Raw genomic sequence first — 24,107 nt, 5'->3', positions numbered from 1 at the left:
TGAGCAGGAAAATGTTCAAAACATGGTTAAGGGGGACAAACAAATAAAAGGTTCTGGGCATTTGAGTTTTGCCGCAGAGAAAGGTTGACCGCTTGATAGGATAGCACGAATCTGGGTGTTGTTTAGTATGTGCAAATGTTTGGGTCCTAATTTAAAGTAAAGTAAAGGTACCCCTGCCCGTACGGGCCAGTCTTGACTCTAGAGTTGTGCGCTCATCTCACTCTAGACGCCGGGAGCCAGTGCTGTCCGCAGACACTTCTGGGTCACGTGGCCAGTGTGACGAAGCTGCTCCGACGAACCGGCACCAGAGCAGCACACGGAAACACCGTTTACCTTCCCGCTATAAAGCGGTACCTATTTATCTACTTGCACTTAAGGGTGCTTTCGAACTGCTAGGCGGGCAGGAGCTGGGACCGAACGACGGGAGCTCACCCTGCCGCGGGGATTCGAACCGCCGACCATGCGATCGGCAAGTCCTAGGTGCTGAGGTTTTACCCACAGCGCCACCCACGTCCCTCCTGGGTCCTAATTTAGTCAAATCTTAGTAGTGCCACATGGGAATGTACATCCCTTCAAAAGTGCAATCTACATATGTCAACAGCTAAAGCCCACTCTGTGTGGGACTCACCTGAGGCTAACCCAGAAGCTGTAGCTAGCTGAAAATTTGGGAATCAATTGCTCACCAGAGCAGAATAGCACCACCAGTTACACCCGCACCGAAAGAATTGCCCCGGCTGTCTATCAGTTACTCAGCTAGGTTCAAGGCAGTGGAATTGGTGAATGAAGCCTTATACAGCTTGGGACCAGGATATCTTAAAATATCATCTCATCCCCTACATAGTCAACCAATCACTGTGTCGCACAGGAGAGGGGATCTCACAGATACCATCCTGTTTGGAGATCTGTTTTGAACCATTTTGAAACCAGGCCTTTAGTGTGGTGGCCCCCGTCCTATGGAACACCCTCCCACTTTTTCTGTCATCTTCTCGGTGCCTGCTGAAGACATCCCTCTTTCAACAAACCCCCATCAACAGAGCTTTTTATCCCAGTTACTGTATTGTATGTCATTTGTTGCAGTCTGTTCGTGATTTTCTAACAAGATAGAGAATAATTTGACTATCACGTTCTGTTGTCTGGAGTTGGCTTGGCACATCTTAAACCTTTGTATCTCGTTTTCTTTGCTTTCCCTTCAGGCCTTGAACAGAGGTATCGCAGCTGTTAAGGAAGATGCTGTGGAGATGCTGGCCAGCTATGGGTTGGCCTACTCCCTCATGAAGTTCTTCACGGGCCCAATGAGCGACTTCAAGAACGTGGGGCTGGTTTTTGTCAACAGCAAGAGAGACAGAACCAAAGCAGTGTTGTGTATGGTTGTAGCTGGTGCTGTGGCCGCTGTGTTTCACACCTTAATAGGTAAGCCTTCATTCCATTTGCTGAGGGAACAATACTATTTTTTGCTTATACGACTGGTTAATCCATTTCTCCTCTACATCCTAAAACCTGGTCTGCTTATGTGCATATTTCTTGAAGGAACCGGGGAGACGTTTTGTGGCTAGACTTCTCTGCCTCGACTAGGAGTGGGGAACCCTATGTTTAGGGATTGATTCCTGCCCTCCAGCCCCCTCTCTGTGGGTCTTCCCTAGGACATGCGCTCCCCACCTACATACAACCAGGCCACAACGCTCACCAAACCTGTTCCACATTCCCCAGGGTAGCCTTGCTACAGGGGAATGTGTCTTGTTGGTGTGTGTGTTTCTCGAAACCTCTGCTTTTTGCGGATCTGCAATGTAGCCTCCTGTGCAACGCTCTTTCCACTTTTATATCTGCCCTGACCACATTTGCACCTGTTCCCACCCACCACTGGCACGAAGGATTTCCGTGGCATCTGGTTGGATGCTGTAGGAACAAGATGCTGGATTCGAATGGGCCACTGGCCTGGTGCAGCACAGCTGTTCTTAAGTGCTTATGATTCATACAAATGTGCAGGAGCTCGTTCCGGCCACTACATCATTTTTACCTAGGTAAGAGTCCCCCACAAGTCTGAGGGTGAATAGCTTTAAGCAATGAACCTCCTCTACCTGTGAAGGCTCCCGGTTCAATTTATAACCCTGATTCTGCAGACCTAGCCTTTTAAAAAAGGCCTTTGCTTACCGTATTTTTCGCTCCATAAGACCACACTTTTTTCCTCTTAAAATCTAAGGGGAAATGTCTGTGCGTGTTATGGAGCGAATGTGTGGTCCCTGGGGCTGGGGGGGAGAACCCGGGCTTCCCCCGCCAGCCCCGACAAGCTCCTGAGCAGTTCTGGGGTAGCCCGCGAAGCCTCCGCAGGGCAACGGAGAGCCTTCATCCCGCTCTCCTGGGGAGGCTTCGCGCGGCTATCCCTGGCTTTTGCGGAAGGTGAGGGAAGGGACAGAGTGAGGCTCTCTCACTTTCCCCACCTCCCGCAAAAGCCCCCAAGAGCAGCATTTTTTTTAATCCCACCCCCAAAAGTAGGTGCACCTTATGGTCATGTGCGCCTTATGGAGCGAAAAATACGGTAGTTATGTCATTTTCATTGGTTATAAAAGCTATGCTGTGCTGTTTTTGTGCTGCCGGCGTCTGTTGGAACAGGTTGAATATTGTTAGCCTCTTAATTTGAATATATATTGGGGCTTTTAAGGGATTATGTTCTGTTTTTGTTACTTCTTGTTAGCTGTCTTCAGAGAAAATAGGTGGGATGGAAATGTTTAAAACAAATAAATTCACTGCAGGCTAGATGAAGTTGTGCACAATGGGATTCTCTGTCTTTATCCTCTTTTCGGAATGATGCAAGCCACTTAACTTATGATTAAAATGAGTATACTAATACTTTCCCCTCGCTGTAAGCCTTGTCTTTGCATAATGATAGTGTTCTCAAATGTAAGGCCCTGCGTGGCACAGTAGAGTGTATTATTGGTGCTAAGTAACTCAGGGAAAAGCAGTAGGCACTGTCTTGCATTAATGTACCTTACAGTGCAATCCTATATATGCCTGCTCAGAAGTAAATCCTACTGAGTTCAGTAGGACTTACTCCCAGGCACGTGGGTGTTGCATTGCAGCCTTACAGTGAGTTTAATGAGGCACTAACATGCCTCTGGACACAATATATTTCCTCAAATTAGATGAGTTCAAGAACCATTAGCTATTGAAGCCCTGAGGCTGTGAGCAGCCGTGATGTGCTAGCTTTCAATTTTAGAGGTTTTCATCTGTTTATTTACAGCGTGGCTAGAAAATGCAGGCTCTCTCCAGAATCACTTGAGATCTGGCAGTATATTTGGCCAATGTTCAGTTACCTGATAACGTCTTTGAAAGTAAATAATAATAGCCTATTCAAGGAAGACTTTCTTTTGATGATGTAATGGTATTAAATGTAATCCTCCAAGTCTCAGGCTGGGACCTCTTTTTCTTCCACCTCACAAATGTGTTTTACGAACAAAATGAATCTTGACAAACTTCCAAGACTTTTGCTTAGATTTGATGATCAGATGTTGAATGGGAATAGTGTGATAATTAAACAGTGGTGAAAATACCAGCATAAGAATAGCAATACCCATAATGCTGCGGTAATGTGTGAATTGGACCCACCACTGAAACCATCTGAGACAGTTTTAGAATGAAGGATTTTGACCTGGTGTAGCAAAGTAAACCCAGGTGTGCCCCCCTCCTTCAGGTGTGTTGGTTATTCAGACCATGTAGATTTCTCCACTTGGACTTTACACTCTATTTTCTCAGAAGCATCCAGTCCATATTTTTGTACTCTTCTGATTTTGTCACTCCGAAATTGATCCTTTAGTGAGAGCCTCAACTTCACACTGTGGTCTGAGATACTAAAAGGAAAAGAGGTTTTCGCAGCCAATCTCACAAACCATTTGTTGTTTGGATACCACAAATAAGAATGTCCCTGCTCACAGATGAAGTTTGCTCTCATAAAGCTGCTATTTTCAAATACTTCAGAGGGAGCATTCACAGCTAATGATTTTATATTGCAATGGTCAGGCGTCCATAGATTTTAGTTGGCTGTATTAGGCAACCATTATATTTGATTGCTCGCTCCCAAAAGTCTTTCAGCATATATAGAGAATTTAGAGGAGCTGTCAGCCTCTCACGTGCAGCAGGATTTGAAGGATTTTGGAAGCCAGGATAATCGCTTTTGCAACTTTGGAGGTCCTTTTTTAAGTGCACAACTTAAGTAAGCTATTCTTTCCCTCCCCTGAGTTCCAGAGGATTTGGGGAAGGACTGAGCGAGCTGTTTCTCATTTTTGCCAGGATGTGCAATTCGTCTTGTCGCTCCCGTAGCACGAAATGAGTAATTTGCTCACTTTTGCGTGCTGTGCTTGCAAATTCTGGCAAAAACACACACCAAAAAACGAGAGAAAGTTCCTGCTGCCTAACTTCCCCAAGTCCCCTAGGCATGCCAGTGGATTCAAGAAGGGACAGCCTCTGTCTCCCTCATAGCACAAAGTGAAAGAGCTGGCCCCAGGGCAATCCATGGAAAACATCAGAGGAGTAGGAGGGGTTTGTGATGGAACTTGGCAAACAGTCACCTAGAAGACATTCATGGGTGCTAGTAGCAAAATAACAACCCTAGGTAATGGTTTCTGACTCACCGACTGAGTGACAATTTATCCTCCTTCATGGTGCTTGTCAGCAGTTGCCAGGTGTGTGTGTGTTTTAAAAATGTGTACAGTATATTATGGTAACTTTTCTACATTATAGTGCAGGGCTTATGTGAGCTTTGGTATCCATTAAATACTTCTAAAATTTCCCAGTGCATAGCAATATATTGAAAAATACATTGTCCTGCAGATTATTGCTTGTTAGGTAAAGGTCAAGGGACCGCTGACCATTAGGTCCAGTCGTGACTGACTCTGGGGTAGCGGCGCTCATCTCATTTTATTGGCCGAGGGAGCCGGCTTACAGCTTCCGGGTCATGTGGCCAGCATGACTAAGCCGCTTCTGGCAAACTAGAGCAACGCACGGAAACGCCGTTTACCTTCCCGCCGGAGCTGTACCTATTTATCTACTTGCACTTGACGTGCTTTCAAACTGCTAGGTTGGCAGGAGCTAGTACCGAGCAACGGGAGCTCACCCCGTCGTGGGGATTCGAACCGCCGACCTTCTGATCAGCAAGCCCTAGGTTCTGTGGTTTAACCCACAGTGCCACCCGTGTCCCTCTTACTGCTTGTTAGGTACATTTTAATCCTAGTTTGGTGATTTTAATTACCCTGGAGTTAGATGGGAGGCCAGATTTGGGAGCTGAGGGTGGAGAAAGAGTGATGGTTTTTTGTACAGACTGAAGCAAGCAAGGTTTCTAATATGTGTGTGTGAGAGAGGGGGGGAGAACACTAGATTAAGAGAGGCTAAAATGGGTTGGGAAATGTAAAGTATAACAAAAGCATTAATGTGACCTCATTTAATTTTGCTAGGTTATGATACAGAATCATAGAATTGTGGGGTTGGAAGGGACCCGGAGGGTCATCTAGCCCAACCCCTTGCAGTGCAGGAATCCTCCTCACAGCTGTCCCTGGATGGGCTCAAACCTGGTTAACAGCCAGATGCATGGGCCCATTCTGCCACAGGAGGCTGTCTTACTCCTGAGTAGGTATTGTAAGGATTGCACTGTTAAACCCTGTTGAATTTAGTGGGGGTTACTCTCGGGTAAGTGGGGTTAGGTTTTTAGCCTTAGTCTAGAAGAAGCTGATGTGATTTAAAGCAAGTTGGTTTAAGTACACCTGCGAGAATCATTACTGAATTGGCTTATGACAGCAGCCCATCAAGATGGTGGTGGTAGTTGTTCCTCCTGGCCCCTCCTTTCTCCCTCTTTATCCTGAACCACCAAAAACAGACCTGGGTGCATTCAGTACGTGATTTTCTTTTTTAAAAAATGATTATATTTATTTTTGCAGCATACAGTGATTTGGGGTACTACATAATTAACAAGTTGCACCATGTGGATGAATCGGTGGGAAGCAAAACACGCAAGGCCTTCTTGTATCTGGCAGCCTTCCCGTTCATGGATGCCATGGTGAGTCTACAACTTAGTTTACTATCCTCACTCAGAGTGGCACAATGGATGCCAGCCCTTCCCTTAGCTTGTTCCCTGTTTTGTCCTAGTAGTGGATCCATACAAGCACTTTGCTGACATCTGATTCATAGCTTTCGCGGTTTCTAGACGCCTGGTTTGCACATCACATTAAACCGTAGTTTAAAACAAATTCTGTATTTTATTATTGGTTAGTGTATTTTATTATTTTATTATTGGTTATTATTATAGGTTATTGTATTTTAGTGTTTTGTTGGAAGCTGCCCAGAAATGATAATTAATGAATTAAAAAAATGTTTAAAAGTCCCTCCATCTCTCCCCTGAAGCAGAGTCCTTTTTGTTGGTGATAATTCAGAGGGAAATTCCCAGGTGTCAAAAAACAGTATTTATGAATGCTGCTACTGCAACCCGTGTTTTGTTAGCCCCAAAATGGAAACGAGCGAGGTCCCAACCAAAGAAAAATGGCAACTGATGTTATATGCTCAGCTTGCAGATTTAACACATAGAATAAGAGAACAAGAAGAATGTACGTTTAAAGAAGACTGGAAAATGTTTACTGAAAATTGTGTTTATTTAAAAACGCTGGTAGTATTAAGATCAATTCAACACTGTAAATACGTTTTGATGGATGTAACAATAGATTACTGAATGGTTTAGCTGATGTAAAATATGCAGGGATGTAATTGATTTAAGGTTGTTTAAATGAATATTTTGAAATGTAATTAGAATACACACACACACACACACACACACACACACACACAAAATGTCCCAGGCGCATTTTGCACCTGGCTATTGGCCACTTAAGACCAAGTGAAGGAGCCTGGGGTGCCAACCCTGTAGAATTCTATCTGTTATATTTTATCTGCACAATCGGAATGAACTTCAGGAACCAAGAATTCATATGGAAAAATACGACTTTCAAGCTATCTGGCCCCCAAATGGCAACTAGGCATTCCGTTTTGGCGACTGCGACCCTGGTTTAATGAGCCCTTTGGCGCCTAGCCTATAGATCTGAGTTTCTGACACTGGTTGCACGCTGCTCACTGGTGCTCCTTACCCACAGACAAAACGAGCTGGAGTCTGGCTTGCTGTGTCTTTCAAACCCAGGCTTGTGGTTTGTTTCTCTCCAAGCAAACCATGAACAGTAGTCAAAGTTTGTCCTTGGTTTACCGCTCCTGATTTGTTTGCAGGAAGCAAGCCATGAACTCGGGTTTGGATGGCACAATAAGGCAGACTGTGGCTTGTTTAGTCTGCGGCATGGCAGCGGTTAGGAGCAGGGGAGGAACTTTTGAGCAGCACGATCAGCACATTTTAAACTATGGTTTAGTGTGATATCTGAACTGCGCCTCTGACGATGCAGTCTCAATTTCATTTCTAAGTATTTTAGAAAAATAAATACATTTTCTGTCACTTCTTTGGCAAGTGGTTATTAGGTGTGAGTGGTTAGCAAGCTACTTAATGTTTCTTTTAAAAGATACCTTCTATTTTTTTTTTAAAAAGTGATACAGTAGTTTATTCCTCAGAGAGGAAAAAGCAAATTCAAAAGCTCCAAATGCAAACGACTGCTGAAATCTCAGCTACTTCAGGTTTGGGATTAAAGCAGTTAGTCAAAACACATCTATTTCTCCCTCCCAGCCTTTTCACCTGACCTGGTTTTGTTGTTTCCAGCTGCTATTTTTATAATCTTTATTGTAACTGTTTCAGATTTCCCCTTTGCATGCATGCACTTTTTCATCTCAACCCCTCGTTGGCAATCCTTTGTCATCATGTTCCCCCTTTGTGCAACGTCGTATATTTGTGATCTTTTAACAACTGCACCTGTGAGCATGAAGGGCTTTTGCCCACAAAGGAACAGCATCCGGCTGCACATCAGATGTGGAAGTCCGAGCAGGAGCCCAAACCCTTTGTGATCAGGGTTTCAGTTCCATTGAAGTCTATGCGCATAGAGTTCACAACCGGCTTTGCCATGGCATGCCTTACTAAGCCAAGCCAAGGTTTAATTTAGTTTGCTGTCCAAAATGGGGTTTGTGGTTAAGCTGTCTCCTCGCTCATAGTAAGTAATCTGCAACCAAGGTTAGCAAGGAGAGATTTTAAGCACAAGCCCTGGTCTGGATTGCCAAATCTTAGAATCATAGAATTAGTAGGGACCCCATGGCTCATCTGGTCCAACCCTCCAATGCAGGAATATGGGGATCTAACCCATGACATCTTTTATTAGTTTAGCATGGCAGAACAAAGGACTAGGGAGGAGAAAACAGAAGGGAGAAAAGTGGATGTGAACTCCTCTGGCAGCTCTTATGCTATCTATCTCTATCTATCTGTCTATCTATCTATCTATCTATCTATCTATCTATCTATCTATCTATCATCTTTCTTTCTTTCATTTTATACCACCCTTTAACCAAAGATCCCAGGGCAGTGTGCAACATTAAGAACCTAATTTACACAGCATAATAGTAAAAACCTAAAGGGACGCAGGTGGTGCTGTGGTCTAAACCACTGAGCCTAGGACTTGCCGATCAGAAGGTTGGTGGTTCAAATCCCCGCGACGGGGTGAGCTCAGGTTGCTCGGTCCCTGCTCCTGCCAACCTAGCAGTTCGAAAGCATGTCAAAGTGCAAGTAGATAAATAGGTACCGCTCTGGCGGGAAGGTAAACAGCATTTCCGTGCGCTGCTCTGGTTCGCCAGAAGCGGCTTAGTCATGCTGGCCACATGACCTGGAAGCTGTACGCCGGCTCCCTTGGCCAATAAAGCAAGATGAGCGCCGCAACCCCAGAGTCGGCCACGACTGGACCTAATGGTCAGGGGTCCCTTTACCTTTAATACTAAAAACATAATACACAACACAATAATACACAGCATGATAATAAAACAATCATAATAACAACTTCTGCCCAAATTCATCAAGCCATAGATTATTTAACGGCCGGAGGCCTGGGTAAAGAGGAATGTTTTGCCTGATCCCTAAAGATATGTTAATGATGGTGCCAGGCAAATCTCTCCAGCATTTTACAGGAGGGGAGCCACCACAGAAAAGGCCCGTTCTCATGTTGTCACCCTCAGAACCTCTCAGGGAGTTGGGACGTAGAGAAGGCCTTGGATGACAAGGTCGGTTTGAATGGGGAGAGGCTGTCCTTAAGGTATTGAGGTCCTGTGTAAGGCTTTATAGGTCAGCGCCAGCACTTTGATTTGAGCCCAGAAACTAAGCCATAGTTCAGCTAGTCATGATGTCCAGACCAGGCAAATGCCTGCCTGCCTTGCCCAATGATATTTCCAGTTTCTCTTATTCTCCATACGGTCCAAAATGCTGCTTCAGAGAGCCCCTCAACCTTCTGGAGCAGGTTTGGAGGGTGAGCCAGGAGTTGCAGGGGGAAGGAGAAGCAGGAGGAGACCCATTGCCTGAGTTTGTGCTAAACTGGATCTCACCCATTCTTCTGTCCTCTTCAGGCTTGGACCCACGCAGGTATTCTTCTGAAACACAAATACAGTTTCCTGGTTGGATGTGCCTCCATTTCAGACGTCATTGCTCAGGTAAGGATTGATTCATGTCACGGGTATTTCTACTGCGGAAAGAGCCGTGCCAAATTTGTACGATAACCGTGCTTAGAACAGTCTTTGCAAGATTATCTATATATATTGATATAGGACCCTTTTGAAATGGAGTGGAAATAGTTCTTCTTGCTGACAAGGGGACTGAAGAGTTGACACGAAAGACATGTTAAATTATCTCAATTACTGCAAGTTGGGTCGCATTTCTCAATAATATAGTGATATATTTTTTCTGATAATAATTTTATTGTGTTGCTGAATAGCTGGATCTAGCTAATCTACTTCCTGCTCATGTCATTATAGCCAGTATGAATTAATCTGCTATGCATTAGACAGCTGCGGAATAGATGTTATTAAATCCAATTTTGACTGTCTTTGTGCTTATGCTATAATTTGGCGTTTTTCCTTTCCCTCTGAGCCAGTTCACACAATTGCTTTTGGATGGAAAAGTCACAACGGATAAATTTTCTCTGTCAACTTTCGTGTGGTAAAGTAGATGTTGTAGAAGCATCCTTTTATGCTAAAAGCACAGGTTACTGCTTTCGGAAATGGGAATTCCTTAAAAATGTTGGTGTGAGTTCTCTTTCAGAACATTTTAAAAGTTCCCTAAAGAAAATGGTCAAGCTTCCTTCTTTGCAGTCCAAATCAAAATTTATTCTGTCCTTAGCATAATTCAAGATGATACTTCACACCAGTTAATGCCAGCAGGTGCATTAAATATAGTCACATGGAAAATTTAAGTGACCAGAGAAAGAGTGTACCATTGGTTACAGTATATTCCCATTTAAACTCTATTAAACGCCAGCCGCTTATAGGCAAATACATTTTCAGCGCTGTTGTTCACAAACCCAGGGCTGTCAAGGTTCCTTAAAGACACCTGGAAATTATGAAGGATAGCATCAGGCCCATAAGTTAAAATTGCTGCAAAAGTGAGCTGTTTCATATTTCCTAGATGGAGTTTTAGAGTTTGAGTATGACTGTTATTAATTCAAGGAATTGGAGGAAATGCAAAAGGGAAGAACTCTCTGTTGGAGGGAATTCTTTCAATGCAAAAGAAAGGACCGTTATGATTATGACTTGATTTCTCCAGCCTTTTGAATTCAATTGTTAAAATTAATCTATGCCCCACTTTGACTAATTATCTCTCTATCTCTCTTGGGCTTCTACCTCAAAGAGCAAAAGGCAGAATACATGGTTTTTCCGCACCATGTTATCCTCACAACAATTGTGTGGTGGTTGAGAGAGCAATTGGCTTCAGCTTCATAGCTAAGTGAGGCTGTTTAGGCATATTTAAAAAACAGTAAGTTTGTCTGACACCTAATTTACCCAGGTGGTATAGAGGCTAGCATAGGGTCACCATATTTCAAAAAGTGAAAATCTGGGCACAAAAGTTGTTGAACTGCAAAATCTCCAAAAAAATAAAATAAAATGAAGTTTTAAAATGATTTTTTCCCCCTGAAAACAGCCACAAAATTAACACTGCCGATATGAGCTGCCATCGGCTTTTAAACTGATTTCCTAAAATTCCACCCAGACACCATTTCCAAATCCCAGCTATATCTGGATGTATGGCAACTCTCGGCTAGGACTTAGGATACTCAGATTTAAATTAATCACATCTACCAATGTAAAATTTAATCACATCTACCACATCTACAAATCACATCTATCATTGTTTAGTATTGCTATAGGAATCCTTTCCCAAATATGAATCGCGCCTGTTTTAGCATAGTTAGCATTGTGTGTGTACCACATCTCTCATGCTTTTTTGAAGGTGACCTCTCAGAGGTCGAAGTTATTTTCCCACCTCATTGTTACTGGGTGATACCCAAGTCCTACTCGAAGTAGACCTGTTGAGATTTTAAGTTCATTGATTTCATTGGGCCTGCTCTAAGTATGACTTTGTTGAATATCCCCCCTGTCGTTCCTTGATTTTTGACATTAAATCAGCCTAATGGTATAAATGCATTTATATTTAGCTTTTTGCTATTGGAGTTCTCTGCGTTTGTCATTTGATTTCTCTGTGTAGTATTTTTTAAGTGATGCATGCTACTAGATGAGCTGTATTATATACTTCGTTGGAACATATAGTTCAAGGCCACTTCTGAATTCCATTCATTTTCTCCCTCATACTGCATATAATACAGTCTTATTATAGATACCCTTTATCTCTATATTTCTTTTAAAAAATAATAATCTAGGGCTTTCTAGCCATACCCATAGCCCTTGATGAATAAGCTCCTAACATCTAAAGAAAATGCTATTGTCTTCATAGCCTCCTCTCAAATTAATGAAATCATTGGCTTCTTCAGACAAGTTTATTGGGGGGGGGGGACTGACTCAGAAGCTTCTCTTACATATTTATAATAGAAAATCAAAAAATAAGTAGTTTCTTGAATTTAGAGGACCGGAGAATTTCCAGAATTGAACATGCATTTCCAGCAAAGACCTCTGAATAATAATTAAGAATTGCATTATGTTCTGAACACTATGACTGTGTCCAAAACTATTTAGTTTTCACATCAGAATTCAGAATCTTGTTTTCATAACCAGTCTTTCTTTCCCTTTCTCTTGACAGGTTGTTTTCGTAGCCATTTTGCTCCACAGTCATTTGGAGTGCAGAGAGCCCCTCCTCATCCCTATCTTGTCGTTGTACATGGGAGCCCTTGTCCGATGTACCACCTTATGCCTGGGCTACTACAGAAACATACATGATATTATTCCGGACAGTAGCGGGCCAGAGATGGGGGTATGTTTTGATGCATTTGTCGATCTTGCTATAGGATTACGTTCAGTACACCAGGATTGCAAAATAGAACCTAAAAACCACTGGCCCTATTTACTTTAAACTACTTGCTCATCTGCCCGCATATACTTGTATCATGTGCAAGACCCGAACTGAAAAACAACGCTCTCCATTTGCTAGACAACTGGGGGAAGCTTTTGAAAGTGATTGTTAATTGCTAATTGTTAATTGGCAGTTTAATTGCTGCTTAACAATGCACCCCGCTAAGGGGTTGCTAAGGTTATAAACCTCATTTATAAACGAGTACCGACACCTCCTTTTATACCCCCAAAACACACTGTCTATTATTATTATTATTATTATTATTTATTATATTTGTGCTAAGGGTAACCTCCACCACAATGCTATACTCATTACTTGGCAGCAATTAATTGCCAGTTTAACTTACTTCTCCTACATCCTTTGATATATGGAAGCTGTGACGATGCCCTGATATTGTATACAAAATATATTTGTATTTATGTTGCTGCCTTGTCTCTGCTGATTGCAATCCTTGTGCCATAGCCTCTCTCTTGGCCATTTCTTGTAACCACAGTATTTTCTTCAGTGTAGTGAAGTTCAGTACTGGATTTAGAAAAAACCCCCACCACATTTCTTTCTGTGCTGTTATTTTAAGATGTCAGCATGATTAGCATAGAGCCAAGGAAATACACAGATAGTTGCAGGACCATTTCTGAGTCGCTCAAAGCCACATACCTTTAAGAATGCTTCCTTGCAGGAGTGTATATCAGAATGGATTTAAAAACATTAAAAAATATGGCACTTCTTAAATCCATAGTGGCAGATAGTACTTTCGTTAGGTGCCAGAACACTTTTTCTCATGAAGAAAGCCCAGTGCTGCAATAATCCAAATCACATAGTCTAAAATCTACATCTATAAAATCTACTGTATTTTTTGCTCTATAAGACGCACCAGACCACAAGACGCACCTAGTTTTTGGAGGAGGAAAACAAGAAAAAAAAAATCTGAATCCCAGAAGCCAGAACAGCAAGAGGGATTGCTGCGCAGCGAAAGCAGCAATCCCTCTTGCTGTTGTGGCTTCTATGATAGCTGCGCAGCCTTCATTCGCTCCATAAGACGCACACACATTTCCCCTTACTTTTTAGGAGAGAAAAAGTGAGTCTTATAGAGCAAAAAATACGGTATATCTTCTTTTTAACTTACTGGCTGGTGATATATGCATGCTTATGTGTTTCCTTGCTCTTCTACCATAGCCAACATTTAGAAAGGAGATACTTTAGCTATTCTGTTGACTGCATCTCCATCGTTCTGCCCGGACACTGAGGTCCAGCGTCGAGGGCCTTCTGGCGGTTCCCTTGCTGTGAGAAGCCAAGTTACAGGGAACCAGGCAGAGGGCCTTCTCAGTAGTGGTCCCTGTGGAACACCTGTAGTGGTTCCCTGTGGAACACCCTCCCACCAGATGTCAAAGAGAACAACAACTACCAGACTTTTAGAAGACATCTAAAGGCAGCCCTGTTTAGGGAAGCTTTTAATGTTTAATAGGTTATTGTATTTTAGTGTTTTGTTGGAAGCCGCCCAGAGTGGCTGGGAAAACCCAGCCAGATGGGCGGGGTATAAATAATAAATTATTATTATTATTATTATTATTATTATTATTATTATTATTACTGCGTTCAGGTACTGTCATTCACAAGGACTGTATTTTCTCATTTTCCCCGCAGGGAGATGCTACAATAAAAAAGATGCTCAGTTTCTGGTGGCCTTTGGCATTAATTTTGGCTACTCAGAGAATCAGCCGGCCAATCGTCAACCTCTTCGTATCCAGAGATCTGGGTGGCAGCTCTGCAGCTACAGAGGTAGGAGTCCTTGTTTTCCCTGTATTTATTCAGAAAAGTAGAGGGCCCAGTTCCCTCTCCAGCTGTCTCTGTTTTCCTGGTTCTTTAGGAATTCATTCTTCTGTTGTTAAATGCCAACTTCCCCAGGGTATTAAAGAAACCTGCAGTCTTTAACGTGAAGTTTTTTTCCTAAGTCTGAGCATCTTTCCCGACCGCTTCTGAAACTATAGCATTTTCTTTCACTGCTGTCACGACTTAAGGGCCAAACTAGCTGCTACATGGACTTCTATATTATTTTTCCTCAGCATTTTTGCTTTTAGAAACATAAGCAGCCTCAGCCAACTGCAGTCCTGAGTGGAGGAAGTGAAAGTGGGTCGCGGCTGCTCAACCTTTCGCCCTCCAGACATTTTTCACCTAACAAAATACACGGACCCCATATCTCTTTCCCCATGGATAGAAAAAAAGGAAACCTCATTTGTCTGTCCTGCCCACTACTGCCATTTGAGTCTGATTTTTTTATTATTATTTTAAAACATGAAGGAAGAGAGAAACAGAGTTCTGTCCATATTTGCTTTGGCCGTTAGCCGAGCATTACTGTTTCCCCCCAGTTTCTCAGATCTTCAACAGAGTATTTGGTAACTCAGAAAGCAAAACAAAGACACTCATTTAGAGTCTGATTCTTCGCTGACTCATCTCTTGTGTGAGCAACGTTATTGGGCGAGATTCAGAGAACTGTGAGTGGTGTTGCACTTACGGAACTGTCGTCTTCTGCTTCCTGCCGCATCACCCAATGCCATCTGTGTTGCTGGTTCTGAGGGTATAGTGACGTGTTTTGAACGGCATGTTTCAAAATATGGCAGACTGTCAGTGGAGGGAAAAGGCATACTCTCCTCTAGCGCAAGTGTAAGTGTCTTTCAGCTTGTGCAAGGAACATTTAGATGTAATACCTGGCCAAAAATGTTAAAAAAAAACCTCCTCCCCAAATTCTGAGACCTCTCTGTATGCGTACACTGAACCAGTGGAGCTGTTTCAATATGGCACGATCCCATGGGAATAGCACAACTACATGGGCTGGGTTAATTGCACAGGACTCTTTTATGAAAATCAAAAGTCCCTGAAGGTGTTAATTCTGCAGGCAAGTCAATATTATTGGTCCCTCCCACATGGCCAATCTGTGAGCAAGGCGCCGGTATTGTGTTGACTCTTTTTATACTGCATATTGTAATTTTAGGCACTTTACAAACAAACAAACAAACGAATGAATATAATCGTACCATACTTCAGTGGCTCACATATTGCAGAGTGTACATGCAGGGGAGGGGGTAAGATTTTGCCAGATATTGGCCCAGATGTTTGGAAACCTATAACTGCAGGCCATATGAGCTAGAAAGTTTCTTTTTTTTAAAGCAACAAAGCTCAGATTCTTAGTATATTTCCCCTCACTTCTAAATTCCACACACTTGCAGAATCACCGAATATGCACCACCCTTATTATAGGATTATATTCCTGACAACTTAATAAACATTAAGGTGATGGTCTTTTTATGTATATTTCTTCTTGTGATTTAAAGTAGAATAAGAGGAAGTATATAGAATTGTATCGTGTAGTTGAACTTCAGAGCTCAAGCACCTGGAAATACTTACTTGCACATTTTCCGGTTACTGCCCGAAATGTTTGTGCAATTAATATTTTAAGCATACCACTTTAACGTGGTTTCAATTGCTAAGTGCAAAGAATGCATTCACTCAAAAGCAAATACTTCTCATATTATCTATCAGCTGATAGCTGACTTCATTAGTGCCTATTGTCCGTTTGTTCTTTTCGCTTCCGTTTCTGAAAGCATCACTACTGAAAGAGAAAGCGCTGGCAGTGCCAACAATCGGATAAGCCTGCCAGCGCACAAGCTGAGTGCACTGCAAATTTCTGTACATGGCGCTGCCAGTAGCCCTTGATTTTGGCAGGAGGAGAAAAGAAGGAACTCTATGAAAAATAATGAGTTTGCATGTTTTACTTTGTTCCTGGATTTTTTGGTCAGGTGCTGCATTTGGCTTAGATTTGGCCAAGTACAGATGTCTCGTATTTTTTGCTCTATAAGACTCACTTTTTCCCTCCTAAAAAGTAAGGGGAAATGTGTGTGCATCTTATGGAGCGAATGCAGGCTGCGCAGCTATCCCAGAAGCCAGAACAGCAAGAGGGATCACTGCTTTCACTGTGCAGCGATCCCTCTTGTTATTCTGGCTTCTGATATGCAGAATATCTTTTTTTCTTGTTTTCCTCCTCCAAAAACTAGGTGAGTCTTATGGTCTGGTGCGTCTTATAGAGCGAAAAATACGGTAATCTTCTAACCATGGTTCTAAAATGGGAAATATGTAATAAGCTCGTTCTCCCTGAGCATAATTCTGTGCAAATCTCCCTCACTTTTCGATGCTAGCCACTGTTCAGTGTTCGCTCTGCAACAGTATTTGTGCTTTGAACCATAATTCATAAATATGGTTTGTCTCCTAGTGCCAACACGGCTATCTTTTGAGCAGCAGGCAAAACTCTTTCCTATTTTCTCAAGCTTTTAAGTTCTGGGCATTTAAAAATAATTCTTTACTTATTGAATTATAAAACAAACAGGAGCATAACAACACATGCAATTAGGGAGAATTCATCAAAGAATAATTGTTTTCAGTGTCACATTACAGAACCACTCATCTAGTATTAACAGTGCAACAACATCAATAGAAGAGTGCGTTTTTTAAATAAATCACAGTGATGAGGTCCCAGTTTCATGCTCTGCTTATAGGCAAAGACCTTTGCAGATCATTTGCAGTAGCATAAGCAATAAACTCCCACATAACGGGGTAGTAATGGGCTGGGTCTTCCGATCCTTTTGAGACTTCTAAATTGTCATTATTATCCAGACATTATTATACCGCAAACGCAATTGTAAATCAATTAGATTTTGTTGATTATCTCTGCTAAGCACAATGCAAGCGCTCTTTTTGCTTGTGTGTAAGCAAACAGGTGGGACGCGGGTGGCGCTGTGGGCTAAACCACTGAGGCTTGGGCTTGCTGATCAAAAGGTTGGCGGTTCGAATCCCCACGACGGGGTGACCTTCCATTGCTTGGTCCCAGCTCCTGCCAACCTAGCAGTTCGAAAGCACGCAAAAAAGTGCAAGTAGATGAATAGGTATCGCTCCGGCGGGAAGGTAAACGGCGTTTCCATGTGCTGCTCTGGTGTCGGTGTTCTGTTGCGCCAGAAGCGGCTTAGTCATTCTAGCCACATGACCCAGAAAAACTGCAGACAAACGCCGGCTCCTTCGGCCTGTAAAGCGAGATGAGCGCTGCAACCCCAGAGTCATTTGTGACTGGACTTAACTGTCAGGGGTCCCTTTACCTTTACCTTTACCTTTAAGCAAGCAGGTATGGGGCATTGTGGCCATACCGCTAGGCCAGGGGTCAGCAACCCGCGGCTCCAGAGCCGCATGTGGCTCTTTTACACCTTTGCCACGGCTCCGGGGCGGATACTAGCGAGGGGAGGAGGCTCATTGTGCGCCCTGACACTCCCCACTGTGGCGGGCACTGTACTGGCTGTGACGTCGCATGGGAGCGGTGCTTGCATTAGTCACGCACCGTCCCGACGTCACCTTCCCGCCCGCCCGCTACATTGTAAGGGGCATGTATGGTGGTCACTACATTGAAAGGTGGCATGTACACTGGTCACTGCATTGAAAGGGGGCATGTACACTGGTCACTGTTTTGAAGGGGAGTGAAGAACACACACACACAAAAAGGTAACTTGTTAATTTAACGTTTATTTCTATGAGGAGGAGTAATTTTGAGGGGTCAAACAAAAAAATAATAAAAAAGTGACAAAAAAGTTATTTTTATAATGACGAGTTTTGCGGCTCCCAGTTTTTTTTCTTCGGAAATGGGTCCAAGTGGCTCTTTTTGTCTTAAAGGTTGCAGACCCCTGCGCTAGGCTGTGCCCCCTCATATTCAAGACCATTATCACTTTTAGAGCATAGCTGTCAACGTTTCCCTTTTTTTAAGGGAAATTCCCTTACGCTGAATAGGATTCCTCGCAAGAAAAGGGAAGAGTTGACAGCTATGTTTTAGAGTTTGAGGACAGGTTTGAAGCAGGGGCAGAACTGCTTCATATTTGGGAATGCTTCCTCTGCGCTTCACAGGCCTAACTGCAGAGCACCCCTTATTGAATGAGATTGCTTTTTCCTGCTTCAGAACCTCATCCTCAAGTTTGTGGAGGACTTTAAACTCAGGGATAGTGATGTGACAGAGGGGGCGGAGCTAACAGCGCTCTCTCCCCGCCCTTTCTCGCATATTTAACTCACCCGCAGCCACACCCACCCCTCACATCTGAACAGGGCTCTACTTGCTTTTGTTTTTAATTGTGTGTTTTCATTTCTGTGACACAGTTGTGTAAACCACTTGGAACCAGCTTAGGTGAAGGGCGGTATGGAAGTGTTTTAAACAAACAAACAGCTTTAACTGGGCTTTGCAAGCCGTTTAATGATGCTGGCTGCAAATTTTGGTTTGAAGCTAACCATGGTTACCAAGTAATCTTGGTGAAGGCAGAGAGCTGAGCTAAAAATCGTCTTAAATTGTTTCCCCCCTTTTCTGGTTTTAGGATGAATATCTACATATAATACTGAGGAGAGCTCAGCCTATTCCTTTTTTAAATAAAACACCAACCCTCTTTATTAACATTTTTTTCACATACAAAAGAAATGCTTTATATTTCATTCAGTCTTAAGATGGCATACAAAGACAATTATTATTTTATCATGGAAAGGGAACAATAAATAAAGAAGAAACAAGAGAGAGTGTGTGTTAAGCTACTTTTTTTTAATCTCTACTGTGCAGGAACCATTTTCTTGCTTGACCATCTAAAAATGTTACTGGTGTAACTCATAGGATTATGTGAATCTTGAGCGAGAGGCAACCCTTATGAGTTTTTCCGAGGATTTGACCTGTAATATTCTCTCTCCCCTCTCCTCTGCTATAGGCGGTGGCAATTCTGACAGCTACATATCCAGTAGGGCACATGCCATATGGCTGGTTGACAGAAATTCGAGCTGTTTATCCTGCTTTTGACAAGGTGAGCTTGTTTTCTTTGATGAGAGCAAACCCTTCGCTTCTCTTTCAGATGCATCCTTGCCAAGTGTCAGTTTTATAAGCGTGTGAAGCGTATAGAAAATGAATCAGATTCCTAGATTCTAGGAAACTTCAAGGTAGTTTTGTTGTTGCTGTTGTGCTGTGCAACGCTACACTTCTTCGATTCTATAGAATACTGTTGATGAGTTTGCCCATCTGTCTATCTGTAAGTTCGGCATCTCCGTCTCTTGGGCCTGTTGGATTTCTGTAATGGCCAGGAGATGAGTTCCTCCAGCTGGCTTCTTTATGCAGGGAGAATTATCACAGGGAACTGCTTGCCATTGGGAGTTGGAAAGCACAATTCATGGGGCAGCCCCATGCTGGAAGCAGCGTGCAACTCCAAACTGATGCGACTTGCATGTATCAGCGCAGGATGTAGGGCAGTGCAGGCTGAGCTGAGGTGGTGCAAAATCCAGAAGATCCATTTGGGGGCACCAAATTTTGGCCTTGCACGAGGCATCAAAAGATTACCTGGATGTGAAAGCCCCTGGATATGTGTGCTCTGAAAGTGGGGACGCGGGTGGCGCTGTGGTCTAAACCACTGAGCCTCTTGGGCTTGCCAATCAGAAGGTTGGCGGTTCAAATCCCCACAATGGGGTGAGCTCCCGTTGCTCTGTCCCAGTTGCTGCCAAACCAGCAGTTCAAAAGCACACCAGTGCAAGTAGATCAGTAGGTACTGCTGCGGCGGGAAGGTAAACGGCATTTCCGTGCGCTCTCGTTTCTGTCCCAGTATTCCATTGCGCCAGAAGCGGTTTAGTCACGCTGGCCACATGACCCGGAAAGCTGTCTGTGGACAAACACCGGCTTCATCAGCCTGAAAGCAAGATGAGTGCTGGAACCCCATAGTCACTTTTGCCTGGACTTAACCGTCCAGGGGTCCTTTACTTTTACCTTTACCTTGCTCTGAAAGTACAACTCCAGAAGCTTCTGATAATTGTGGGGCATTTCAGGACACCCCCCCCCAGTTTATGCCAGGAGCCCACCACTCCTCCAGAATCGAATTTTAGCACGGCCAGTTTCCTGTGCTAATTAAGAATATGCCCCAGGATCTTCTTTGATGTCATCGGGAGCACCAGTGTCCCATTGTGCTTGGGAAGCCCAAAAGACATTGAGCTAGTCTCAACCTGGTAGAAGTTTGGATGAAGAACAGGTTGGAGGTGGTCCTTCAACTCCTTGCTCTCCAGCTCCAAGCTGTTTCCTTCGTCCTTAATGGCCTGATCTCTCCCTGCCTCCCTACCCCCAGTATGTCCCTGAATGCTAACACCTTCACTTACATAAGCCAACCACCAGTGATTGAGATTCCCTTGTTGTATTCCTTGGGCATCGGCAAGGAACATGCCCGTGGTTGCTTAAGGGTCAGAAAGCCAACTTTCAATAAGGAAGTTTCTCACAGGGCCCAGAGCATACATTTAAAGCAAAGGGTTTGCATATCCCTGCAAAGGATCATGAGAGCTATCGTTAGATAAGGTAGCTGAGAAGATTATTTTGGGAAAACAATGTGCTTTTCAACGTATGCTGTGTATTCAGCCTTTATATACCCATTGGTCCCTCTTTTTCCTTAATTTACGAGACTCATTGTTTGGATGAAAAGAACGAGGAAGCGGTGAGTAAGGAAGATTTCAGTAGCACACTTGAAATTTCTTACTCCTTCTATGCCTTTTAGCTGTAGTTCTTCATTGACAGATCCTGTTGAAGATTCCACGACTTCAGCTACATTCTGCTTTTTGCTGTTTACGGAAACTACATCTGCACATGTAGATTGAGGGTGGGCTCTGGGGAGGGAGACGGGGTTTGATGTTTGCATAGCGATACGTGGAATCTCTGTGCAGGACAGAACATTGAATCCCTTAACTTGTGTACAGATCATTAGAGTGAAAAGGAACCAGGTGTTCGGGGGCTGTTTCTGTAGGTTGCTTCCTTTGCTAATTGGGGGTGTAATGACTCAGGAGCTGCCACAGTGATTTGGATCAGCTTGTACCAAGCTGTATTCCTGGAGCAATATATTTATTTAAACAGAAAAGGAAAAAGGAAAAACAAGCTTGCAGTGTGATCAGCATCTGCAGTAGCATCTTCCTGCTTCAGACCACAAGGATTGCTTGTTTAAACTCCCGTTAAGAGCTAGGAAGTTCAAATTTTGGACAAACAGGGCAGGTTAATGAACTCTGAGCCAATCTGCACTGTGGTTGTTGACATGGAAATATATCCTGCAGTCCCTTGTAAAAATCCTGTTTCGAAGCTGCGCCCATTTGACTACGACCAACCAAACCACAAGTCTACTGGGTCTGTATTATTGTTTATGGCACTGCAAAAACCCAAGCTTGCACTTTAATATCTAAAAGGCAAACCTCATTTGCTTGTTGCTTGCCAAATGCCTGTGATGCAGCCCACAGCTGAAATCCAGAGACCTGCATGTGTGTAGGTTCCTCAGTGTGGACTATGGCAAATGCAAGCATATAAGATGCCTTTCGTTTCAATTCCCAGTAATTGTAGAGCTCTGCCAGTACCTACAGAGCAGCATCACTGGATTATGGCTGGTATCTGCAATAATCAGAATTTCAGCCAGGTTTTTCCTCCTCTTCTTCATGCTATAAACACAATAGCATTTGGGGACCACGTTATTCATTCTGTAAGCAAAAGCCAGCTAATGAGATGCTCCTAGTTTATTGCCTAGGAAAGCTGATGCTCCAGGAAACCAGCTGTTTTCTACGATTCACACCACAACCCTCTGCATGCTTGTACAGAAGTAAACCCCACTGAAATCAATAGAGCTTAGCGGCATGAAAGTGGGTTTCAGATTGCAGCCTCATTGCTGCTTTTTGCTGCTTGTCTAGAAGGCTAATGCCTGTTTTTCTCTCCCTTTTCACCCTAGAATAACCCCAGCAATAAATTGGTGAATACCAGCAGCACCGTCACAGCAACGCATATCAAGAAGTTCACCTTTGTCTGCATGGCCCTGTCTTTAACGGTAAGGCATCAATCATCGCATGACTGTTCCTTTTGGTTTATGTATTAATGCTTTTTTTATCCCACTCTCATACCCAAGAGCTCAGAGCGGCACACACTGTCTTCTTTCCCTCCACCCCTCAGTTTTGCCCTCACAACAAACCTGTGAGGTAGGCAAGGCTGGTTCATAGCTTTAGCAGGATTTGAACCCAGGTCCCTCCTGATCCAACATCCTAACCATTGTATCACCCTGGCTGAAGTGAAATGAAATATTGCGCTTTGAAGCACGGGCACCGAGCTTTGGGTTCATCACCTTGTGGTGCTGAAACTGGCCTTTCACTGGGGAAAATAGCAAAATATTCATTTCCACCTGTGTGTGTGAGATAGAAATTGTGTGTGCACCTGGTGTTAAGTATAACGTAGAGGCTAAGTGTGAACTATGAGCAACAAAGCTCACATTTCACCTCAAGCCTGCGCTCACTGAGTAGCCTTTGCCATCATTTGCCTGCCATAGCCTCCTCTGCTGTGTGGAAACAGTAATGCTGACCCGCCTTTAAAGAGCGGTTGTAAAGATTACGGAGATCATCTGTGCAAAGCACTGCGTTTGGAGAGCTGAGAGCATATTTTCTGGGTAGCAGCGAGGGAGCTGGACATGCCTGGAAGAAACCAGTACAGATAGAAACAGCTCCTCTTTGAAAGCCTGGTTTTGGTTGTGGTGGCAATTTTCCTGCCCCAGAGAGAGGAATTTCCTGCAACAAAACGCAGCGGCCGTGTCTGCTGGCTGTTGACTGCTTATGTCCTGCTGCGGTCTTCCCATATTCATCTGGTTGGCCCCTCTAGGAAACAACTTGTTGTCCTTTGTAGGCCTGTGGTCCATAATGTTTGGCACACAAAACAAGGGTTGGGTGGTGGACTGCCTCTCCCCATATGAACCTACCTGGACCCAACAATCACCATCTGAGGCCCTTCTTCATGTGCCTCCTCCACAAGAGGTCTGGAGGGTGGCAACACGAGAAGGGCCTTTTCTGCAGTGGCTCCCCATTTGTGGAATGCTCTCACCTAGCACTTTCATTATACAGCTTTAGGCGCCAGGAGAAAACATTCCTCCTCAACCAGGCCTTTGGCTGATCAACATCTATATCCATTTAAATGTGCTTGGCGGTGTTATTGTTCCATTTTTGCCTTCTCTTCTTGTTTTTATTATGTCTTTTGTGTTTTTATCTTGTATTTTCATGCTGTGACCCGCCCTGAGATCTTTGGATGAAGAGCAGTATACAGATTTTAAAAATAAGAATTAAATTCCTGGGCAGTAGCTATGTCTGCATTTCTCCCTGCCCTCTCATGCCACCAGTGCCGGATTTACATATAAGCTAAACAAGCTATAGCTAAGGGCCCCACTCTCTTGGGGGCCCCCAAAAAAATTAAAGGGAGAAACAACAACTGGATGTACATTTCCAAAATATAAGATTAAAAAAACAAATAAAATAAAACCTACATACAGTTAGAGCTTAATAATTATTTCACTATTAAGATACTTCTTAATTGTATTTCAGTTCAACAATTACTTTGATAAAATACATATTTTGTTAGGTGCAAATAGCTTTAGATACCTATTAGGTCCATAAATTACCATATAGCATATATTCAACACAAAAAAACAGCAACAATTTGGACAGCTGGACATATACAGGGCCCCATTACCTTCAGTAGCTTAGGTAAAGGTAAAGGGACCCCTGACCATTAGGTCTAGTCGTGACCGACTCTGGGGTTGCGATGCTCATCTCGCTTTAT

The 24,107-nt window shown here is 43.4% G+C and overlaps 1 protein-coding gene across 2 annotated transcripts in view; it reads left to right on the top strand.

The window, feature by feature from the left end:
* ANKH (ANKH inorganic pyrophosphate transport regulator) overlaps positions 1–24,107 on the top strand; it is a 127,712-nt gene that overhangs the window by 83,250 nt on the left and 20,355 nt on the right. For both annotated transcript variants that reach the window (XM_081873090.1, XM_081873091.1), the window contains exons 2-8: positions 1,194–1,410; positions 5,922–6,040; positions 9,508–9,591; positions 12,188–12,358; positions 14,099–14,233; positions 19,225–19,317; positions 22,243–22,338. In XM_081873090.1, the coding sequence (XP_081729216.1) occupies positions 1,194–1,410; positions 5,922–6,040; positions 9,508–9,591; positions 12,188–12,358; positions 14,099–14,233; positions 19,225–19,317; positions 22,243–22,338 (915 nt within the window). The remainder of the gene's footprint in view (positions 1–1,193; positions 1,411–5,921; positions 6,041–9,507; positions 9,592–12,187; positions 12,359–14,098; positions 14,234–19,224; positions 19,318–22,242; positions 22,339–24,107) is intronic.

This window comes from Podarcis erhardii (genome assembly GCF_964252035.2).
Source record: "Podarcis erhardii genome assembly, chromosome: 8".
Taxonomy (NCBI): Eukaryota; Metazoa; Chordata; class Lepidosauria; order Squamata; family Lacertidae; genus Podarcis; species Podarcis erhardii.
Note: the sequence above shows the minus strand (reverse complement) of the source record. Positions and strands in the feature narration are given on the sequence as shown.